At 46.4% G+C, this 9975-nt stretch overlaps 1 protein-coding gene across 1 annotated transcript; it reads left to right on the forward strand.

The window, feature by feature from the left end:
• Positions 1 to 558: 558 nt before the first annotated feature.
• On the forward strand, positions 559 to 993 carry LOC123455984 (late cornified envelope protein 1A-like). Its single transcript, XM_045138001.1, has one exon. It carries the CDS (start codon positions 559 to 561, stop codon positions 991 to 993), a length of 435 nt encoding a protein of 144 aa, XP_044993936.1.
• The last annotated feature ends 8982 nt before the right edge of the window (positions 994 to 9975 follow it).

Below are 9975 nucleotides of genomic sequence, written 5' to 3' on the forward strand. Positions count from 1 at the left end.
GGGAAGGATTTTTTTAAAATCTATGCCTGACCCAGAGTCAGTGGCCGGTGATACCTTATCCTGACCCTTTTTGGTTTGGTAAGTCCCAGGCCGTGACTGTCTTAGCTTAGGGCAGGAGAACAACTAGGAGATCTGCATTGTGGATGCAAGGAACGGAAGCAAGCGGAGACTCAAAGGAGTTAAGCTGCCGCCATCTGGATCGTTATCAACGTTCCCTGCAGTCCTTTCCCAAGAAACATTCTCAGAGGGGACAATGTCCCACCAACATGCCTAAGAGAGACTGACCCAGCAGGGGAGATTTCTGAGTGCAGGGGAAACCCCGGGTCCGAGAGGATCAGTTAACACTCACTGGTGGGAGAAGAAATTAGGAAACTGCATCGTATGAAATTCCACTTCAAATCGCTACAAATTCCGGTTGTGGGTCTTGTTCGCAAAACAGCTTGTTTGGGGTTGGAGGCAAATGAGAGCTTTAGCCAAGCAGGTTGCTTGCCGCCTGTGCTGATGGCTTTTACTTTTCTCTGTAGGTTTTCTGACTTCTTCACAAAAGAAAAAAAAACAATGTCCTGCCAGCAGAGCCAGCAGCAGTGCCAGCCCCCTCCCAAGTGCCCCCCCAAGTGCCAGACCCCCAAGTGCCAAACCCCCAAGTGTCCCCCCAAGTGTCCCCCTAAGTGTCCTCCCGCGTCCTCCTGCTGCAGCCTTGGTTCTGGGGGCTGCTGTGGCTCCAGCTCCGGGGGCTGTTGCAGCTCCGGGGGTGGCGGCTGCTGCCTGAGCCACCACAGGCCCCGCAGGTCTCTTCGACGGAGGCACCAGAGCTCGGGCTGCGGGGGCAGCAGCGGGTGCTGTGGCGGCAGCGGGGGCAGCAGCGGGTGCTGTGGCGGCAGCGGGGGCAGCAGCGGGTGCTGTGGCAGCAGCGGGGGCAGCAGCGGGTGCTGTGGCGGCAGCGGTGGTGGCAGCAGCTGTGGCAGTGGCCAGCAGTCTGGCGGCTGCTGCTGACCTGGGCGGCGAAGATCTCAGACCAGCAGTGCAGGAGGAAGCCGAGCGCGGAAGACCTCCCCCACCGTCCCTGCTCCTCTCTTCTCTTCCTGCCCTGTGAGATGAAAACATCTTCATGTGGAAGACTTGAATAGCCCTCCCCGTCCCTGGTGGCCCAGCCCTTCTCCTGTGTTGTAAAATAATAAAGTGTTCCCTACTCATCCTCACTCCTCAGACTCCAGCTCATTCTGACCAGTATCACCCTTGTAGGTCAGTGTTGGTGACTGGGTCTCAGAGGTGCCCTGGTTTAGACAGAAGCCTGGCTCAAGAGTGTGGGCGAAGTGGCAGGTCACTGTGCGGTGTTCAGAAAATGGGTCCCTGGTCACCCTTCCATACGTACACCCAGGGCCAGTCCAACGGAGGATTCCAGGTGAGACTACCGTCTCCGGGGCAAAGTCGCACGTTCTTTGATTGTGGATGTAGACTCTACTACGTTTCTTAGAACTCTGACAGTAATTTGAAAAGGCAGTATGAGGCGAGCATTTTGGAACAGGTAGCTTGCTTTACAAGAGTAAAATCAGGAAACAAGCCAAGAGCTCACCAAGTGGAAGATCAACGGTTCCTTTACTAGACACTCTTCAAAGGGTCGTGATCGATGTTGAAAATGAATGAATTAAATGCAAAGTCACATACTATAATAGAAGTAAAGACATAATTTTCAAAAGATTATGTAAAACCTAATGACCTTATCATAAATTTAAAACCCACAAACTTATCCTCTGGTGTTGGCATATATATGGTTACAAATGTACACTAGGCCAAGGGAAACAATGTGTGGATGAAAATTTGTCTCCGAACGTCCTTGGGGTGGCGAGGAATGGGAGACGGACGTTGGCTAGGTCTGCCGTTTGAGAGAAGTGATTGTCAAGGTCCTGACTTTGAGTCTGGGGAGATGGTTCAGTGGATAAAGTGCTGGCGGTGCACGTGAGCATCTGAGTTGATCTCTGACACCCGCAGGAACCCGGGTACAGTCAGGCTGTGGGTGAGAAGGGAAGTGGAGCTAGGAGCATCCGTCAGAACCTTGGGGGCCAGGTAGCCTGGTGAATGAGAGACCCTGCCTTTGAGGGATTTTCTAAAGCAGGTTAACTGAGATAGCAAGGCCTTCCCTAATGGTGGGTGACACTATTCCATGGGCTGGGGTTCCAGACAGAGTGAATAAAAAACTGAAGGCCAGCTGACCAGCAGCGTTCATCTTTCTTCTTCCTGATTCTGGATGCAATATGACCAGAGGCTTCATTTTTAATCAGCAACATATATGGGCTGGAAAATTGCAAATTATCTCAATAAAATTCCTGTGTGAGGTTGGAGTGAGTTACTAACGTCTCTGCCTTTTTATGGAAGGGGGTAAAAGTAACAGTTGGCTATGGGGAAGATCCATCGAGCAAACGTGGTGTAGTTTTGACATTGTGTACACCAGTTTTCAACACCAGTTCAATTCTCCTACAATCACTGGCTGTCCAACAATTCAGTTTACTTCTGCCTCTAACTCCTGGAGTTAGCATGGCTCAGGAAGAGAGGCAGTCACTGTGTAAGTCCTCTTCCAGAAATTCACCCAACTCCATCAAAGTTAAGATATATTCCTTCCCAGAGGCTGACTGAATCCTGACCTTCAGAAGGCTTCCTTATGTTGGCATGACTGATTAAATCAATAGTCACAGGTCAGGCTGAAACTTCCGACCTTTAGAACACTCGGGTTGACCTGATCAGGCCCCAGTCCTGAAGCCTGAAGCTATTTAGACTTCTCATCATCTCATGAGCATAAACTTAGGCATGATGCAGAGAGACTTATTATATATAAATAACAACAGGTACTCCCATCCCTGAAGAAAACCTGGGTATTTTTGGGGCTCTGTGCTAGGGACAAAGAGCAAACCATGATTTTATATATATAGTTTTATATGCACATATGTATATATATGTGTATATATATGTAAATATACATATACATATATATATGTGTATATATATGTAAATATACATATACATATATATGTATGTGTATATATATGTAAATATACATATACATATATATGTATGTGTATATATATGTGCATATATATATATGTATATATATATACATATATATATAAATATATATATATGTATATATATATACATATATATATAAATATATATAGAACTAAAAGCACAATAACTTTTTGCCTTGGTCATAACTCAAATGCTTTGAGTTACTGTAGTACATTTATCCCATAGAATATGGCTGTTTTGCTAACACCATCACAGTCAAATTATCATCATCATCAATAATGACAACGTCATGATCATGATTGAGGTCGACTCCCAGCAATGACCTTGAGCAACCTTCCTTAATTAACACAGCTCTCATTATTCACTTCCTTTCTAAATACTTGAAATTCATGAAATAAACTCCACACTTTTAAACAACTTTTTGTTCACTTTTATTTATTTATTTGAGAGTGACAGAGAGAAAGAGAGAGAGAGAGGTAGATAGAGAGAGAGAGCAAGAATGGGCGCGCCAGGGCTTCCAACAACTGCAAACAAACTCCAGACACATGCACTCCCTTGTACTTCTGGCAACGTGAGTCCTGGGGAATTGAGCCTCGAACCACGGTCCTTAGACTTCACAGGCAAGCGCTTAAATGCTAAGCCATCTCTCCAGCCCAAACTCCACACTTTTAATATTCAGTTGGATATACACTAAATCCCAACAGTTTTTTAAATTTTATAATTGGCCTATATCTATTCTTCAAATTAATTATAAAGTTATCTTTTACTCCTTAACTACTTACCACTTCTTTTTACTCCTTAACTACTTACCACTTCTTTTTACTCCTTAACTATTTACCACTTCTTCAACCCCATCTATTGGTAGATGAAACAATGAGTCCTGCTTTTGTTTCTCCTTGGAAATCAGTCTCTCCGGAATCTGCAGTTAGTGTTTAAAACCCAAATGGAGGGGGCTTTCTGAATGACTCAACACTGGTCACGCCATCTGAGAACGTTTCCTCTTTTTTTCTTGGTATTTTTTTTTCTTATTTTTATTCTAGAAAGTGATTATTTTCTCTTTTCTCTGAGGACCATACAAAAAGCCTGGAATCTCCACTTTTCCTCAGTCCTGATGACCATACTGGCCGGTTCCTTGCTCACAGCATCAACAAGGTCCTTAGGCTCCTCCCAGACCGACTTCCGCGTGTCCCTTCCACGGTTCCTGCAGCAGCCAGGGCTTTCGTGTGTACTCAAGGTAGAAGCGCACTTTCTGATGAAGTTATCTTCTCCCCAATTCCAGATGTGTGTGTGTGAATATATATATAAATATATATATAATAATAATATATAATATATATATATATTAATAATATAATTAATAATGATATATAATAAATATTTATATAATATATAAATATTTATATATATATTCACACACACACATATATATCAGTGAGGCAAGAATATGAATGTTCACCTAGCTTAATATTCTCTGCTCCTTTTAATTCTGCCTTTAATAAGAATCAAAGAGTCATAACCTAATTGTAACTTGTCAGTACGTCCCCCTTCTCCGCTCCCATAGCCCCTCGCAGCGCTCATCCAGCCGTAACCCCACAGTGCCCAGGCCGTCACTCGGTCCTTCTCTGGGCATTTTTCCAACCCTTGCTTTTTTTTTTGATCTGCACGGAGGCCCCATGCCCTGTCAGGGTGCTATTCTCTTAGGCCTGTACCATCAGTTGGTATGCTATCGGGGAGGCATTAATGGATCAGACTTGGTGCGCACCCTCTGCAGGGAACTGCAGAAGCTCAATGGCCTTTGCCCGTGAGTCTGAAAATCCCACAATCTTGTTCAGTCAATCTTCTAACTGTTTTCCAAGGCCATGATTTTTGTTTATGACCTTCCTGTTCATGGGCCTCCTGGGAGCATGAAGATGAATGGATGCTAGAAGGACTGTGCCCTCATCAGGTTTCCAAAACACAGAAATGCGCACAGGCAGGGCACGATGGGGTCCTGGGGTTACCAGTCACACCTGGGTGGTGGTACCTTCTTAGAGCACTCAGAATGCTCTACTGAGGGTTGTTTACACACATGTCCTCAAGGCAACTTAGCTAATCTTTGTGACAAAGGCATCTTGCAAAACCCAGGACCCAAATAGACAACACGTAGTTATTGAATGAATGAGTGAGTGAGTGCATGTGAGAGGAATGGCTGACCAATCACAGCAGGCTGTGGTCAGATTGTTTGGGTAATCCCAAGCGTCCAAGATTCTTCTTGGCCTGTGCCCCAGGGGATCCAGAAGCCCCAGGCTGGCAGTAGAGATGTCGCCCTTGTTCAGGCTGTGAAAGTGGCTGTTCTGCATACAGAGGCTGGGCCTCCATTCCGGGAAGAGCCGCGCTAAGATAAAAGGGCTGCGCAGCGGACACGGGGCCCTCAGCCATGTGGACTGTCGCCGCTCCTGTTCCTTCCACTAAGCCGAGTCCGTACTTGGCAAAGAAGGCTCCAGGGGAACAGGACTGTGCAGGGGGAGCAGAGGGGAGGCAAAAGACTATAGTGTTACAGCCCCCATGAGAGAAATGCTGCCCACCATGCTTTTGTGGCCAGCTGAGAGTCCTTTTTCCTAAGCAGGCGACTGAGGGGGCTTGGGCCAGACAACGCTCTCAGTGAAGGAGATCAAGGTTATAGCATAAAAAAATAACAGCATCAGTGTCAGATGCGTGTCTGGGCAACGTTGGAACTGCGGTTCTTTCACTGGGATGTCTGGAGCTATCTATTTTTTTTTTTTTTACAACTGATTAACTAATTTACTTATTGATTGATTCATCCATCTTCATAGAGCAGAGATAGTGTGGAATTCAGACAAATTAGATTTTATATTTCTGGGCGTAGTGACGCACACCATTAACCCCAGCATTCCTGAGGCGGAGGTAGGAGGATTTCTGTGAGTTTGAGGCCAGCCTGGGACTACATAGTGAATTTCAGGCCAGCCTGGGCTAACCTGGTTTTACTTCTGGAGCTGTCTTAGCTGGGCCATGTTTGGGGTCATGGGAGGTCACGGAGGTGTTATCAGTGAAGACGTGACCCTCCTGGGGAAGTCAGGGAGTTTTCACATGAAAGGCGCCCTAGGGGGCAAGAAAGTGCCAGCTTGGCCATTTTATTCCCCCAGTAAGTGAAGCCAGGGCCTAGTGAGGACAGGAGGGCATTGTCCTGGCTGTTACCTCCCGGGACAGGATGACCTCACCCTATCTGTTACCTTAGGGACAGGGGAAGGAGACTGGGCCAGAGAGCTGAGCAGGGTGTTAGAATTTGCAGAACCCTGGTTTTCAGAGTCCCTGTTTCTTGATTACTTATTAGAGAGAAGAAAGCTGGCTTTGGGGGCCCATGTAGGAGAGCACCAAACACCTCAGAGGAGGCAAAGGGGAATGGAAAGGGAATGCTCATTAAGGTTTATTTTCCCAAGACTTACTCTCCAAATCCCTTTGTAGAAGATGTCGCTGACTGAGCTAAGCAATTTTTCTATGACATTCGGAACCAAGAAAATAATAATGTTCCACTTTTAATTGGGCCTCTATGCCTTTCCATCAATCTAGCTGAAGGAACACAGTCCAATCTGTCCTGGCGGCAGAATCAACAGCACAAGCCCCTTTTGAAGTGTCACCAAACCCCAACTCTTCCCTCAGAAGTGGCCTCTAAAGCCCCTACACCAATGCCCAGCCAAATGCCTACCTGGCGGCCATGGAAGCTCTGGAGCTGGCCGCTAACACCTGCCTGAACAACACCCCTTCCTTCCCCAGGCGGGGAGTGGCTGAGCCCCGACTGCTGGGAGTGTGAGCCCCCCGACCCCTCCCCCACCGCCCCGCCACCCCCTCCGCCAAGGCCCCAGGGGCTGCTGCTTCTCCAGAGGAGCCCAAGTGGGAGGAGGCAAATTAACTAACATTGACGCTGGCCTGCTCTGAACTTTCTCTCCCCTTACCTTCCATCCTCCGGCTTGGAATTTGAGATGCTAAAACAAAACAAAACAAAACAAAAAAAGTACCCTTGTCTAAGAGCTAGTGTTTATGCTGAGGCAGAACCCTGTCTCTATAACCTCATGTCCCAGAAAACCCGACTCTCAGTGACATTTAGAGGGGACTCTTACTCATTACCCTACACACACACACATACGCACATGCACACGCACACGCACGCACATCTCCCCTGCATCTTGCCCACAGTGCTGATCTGCTTTCATCTAGGCAATACGGCCTCATTCCTGTTCCACCAAGTCCTGGAGCTCACTGCTTGATTCAGACCTCCCTCCCCCCAAGGTGCAGACCCAGAGCAACTCAATGAACTCACTGTTTAGTCCTAGAAAGAGACCTTCTTCCCCTCCACCAATCCCAAGGTTGGAGACAAGAAATGCCACTGTGATTTATATCGGTTTAAAGAATGGTGCGACACTCACCACTCACTACATTACTTGGATGCAAACAAGAACATGAAGAAAAACTGTGTGGAGAGATAAGGAGATAGAGACTTGGAGGAACCACCTGGAGGGTGTGTTTGAGACCTGGGACTTTAGCATGAAGCTCTAGTTTATTACTCTTTCAATTACATCAATTGTCATATGATTAGTATCTGCTTTCATATTCCAAATAATTTTAGCTCATTGCAAAGTGCTTAAGTGTCCCAGAAATGATTATTTTCCCATTGGGTGAGATTATGATGAAATAAAGTGGCTATATTGTTAAGTAATAATGATGCCAAGAGCATAATTACCCTCATTCAGGTCCGATTCATGTCTGGCCTCTTCACATGACTTTGTTTACCTTAAGAGCAACCTATGAAGTAGATATTATATAACCTTTGTATGTGATACAACTAACCAAGTCTCAGAGAGATTAAATCACTTGGGCAGATGTGTCAGACCCAGAGGGGCCTAGCTGGTTCCTACCACGTCTCAGCCTTTTGAGCATGATTTCTTATACTTCCTGACATTAAATGAGTGATTGCACCTAGTGGTATCTAACACAGTATGCTTCCTGGATCCCACCTGTCTCTCAACTCTAGCTCCCCCAAGCTATTCCTTTCGGGGCATCCAGAGTTAGATCACATTCTGTCTCTGCTTAAAATAGTTGCTAGTGGGCTGGAGAGATGGCTTAGTGGTTAAGGGCTTGCCTGTGAAGCCTAAGGACCCCGGTTCGAGGCTCGGTTCCCCAGGTCCCACATTAGCCAGATGCACAAGGGGGCGCACGCATCTGGAGTTCATTTGCAGAGGCTGGAAGCCCTGGCGCGCCCATTCTCTCTCTCTCCCTCTATCTGTCTTTCTCTCTGTGTCTGTCGCTCTCAAATAAATAAGTAAATAAAATTAAAAAAAAAATAGTTGCTAGTAATCTGAGGATACAGATCGGTGACTTTAAATCCACGCATTGACTGGGCCCTTACTCTTATTCACACATCGCTGGCTAAGTTCAGTTCCACACATGGACTGCAAACCCGCCCTGTCACTCCGTCCGCTACCATCCTGTACAATCTGTTCACTGTGCTCTCCACGTTCTTCTCACTTCTCTGCTCCTACGGAGACCTCAGTCCCATATTTGCTTACTACACATATTTGCTTACTCTCTCTCTGGCCCCTGGCCAGGTCAGCTCTTCCCCATTTTGTATGCCTTGCCCCAGGGAACCCTCGCGGCTCTGTAGCTCTCTTCTGAAAGCACTAATCTGCCTTGTCACTGGCTACTTACCTACGCGACCATTTTATTCACATTTTCTTTCCCATTCAAACGTTTTTTAAAGTGCTAGAGCTGTATCCGTTTGCTTTTGTGTCTTGTCCTGCATATTAGCAGAGCGGAGCATAGTGTTACCTTTTTTACCTACCCAGTGTGGAATAGACATCTGCAGGGCTGGAGAGATGGCTCAGCAGTTAAAGGCACCTGCTTGCAAAGCCTAAACAGCCTGGGCTCCATTCCCCAGTACTCAAGTAAAGCCTCAGGCACAGTGGTGCGTGTGTCTAGGGTTTGTTTGCAGTGGCAGGAGATCCTGGCATGCCCATACTCATTCTTTCCGTCTGCATCTTTCTGTGTCTCGGCCTAAAAACATATTTCTTTTAAAATAGGTGCTTAAGTGGATAGATGAATGAATCAGCATCGCCACCATGTAGCTACCCATCCTTTCAACCTTTAGTGTCCTGAAAACAGCTTCTTAACTGTTCCGGCTCAGTGGAACACACTTACACTAAAAATATTTGTAGTCTATCTAAAATTCTAATTCACCTGGGCATTATATGTATTTTTATTGGTTAAGCCTGGAAAGTCTTTCTCAGGTCCTAGATTTTCTTGTGACACGGACCATCCCATTTCATGGGAGAGGCCGCATCATTTCACTTTCTGTCTGGTGTTGTCTAGATCTTTTCCTTCAGGGAGGAAGTACCGTCTTTGGAAGATTCTGTTTCCCCAAGTGTTTCTATTCACACGTGTGTCTCTGGAAGGACTTCCCACACTGAAATGACACTGTCTTGTTGGTCTTTTCATCTTATACGTTGTGTGAGATAATGTCTACTAACGGTGAAAAAGTAGGTACTTGTCACTAAGAACAGTGCATTACCCCCTGCATTTTGGCTCCCAGTGAACATGTCAGACACTCAGAGAAGATGACGTTCAACAGAAACTTATCCCCAGGGGGATTTTGGAGGGCATCATGGTACAGGGGATGGATCTCAACAAATTCATGCTTCAAGCTTTCGTGAACGGGACTGAGGTTTCTCTAGGGGCAGGTAGTTATAGTAACTTTTTTTTTAATTTTTTATTTATTTATTTATTTGAGAGCGACAGACACAGAGAGAAATACAGATAGAGGAAGAGAGAGAATGGGCGCACCAGGGCTTCCACCCTCTGCAAAGGAACTCCAGACGCGTGCGCCCCCTTGTGCGTCTGGCTAACGTGGGACCTGGGGAACCGAGCCTCGAACCGGGGTCCTTAGGCTTCACAGGCAAGCGCTTA

Source organism: Jaculus jaculus, chromosome 19 (assembly GCF_020740685.1).
Source record: "Jaculus jaculus isolate mJacJac1 chromosome 19, mJacJac1.mat.Y.cur, whole genome shotgun sequence".
Classification (NCBI taxonomy): Eukaryota; Metazoa; Chordata; class Mammalia; order Rodentia; family Dipodidae; genus Jaculus; species Jaculus jaculus.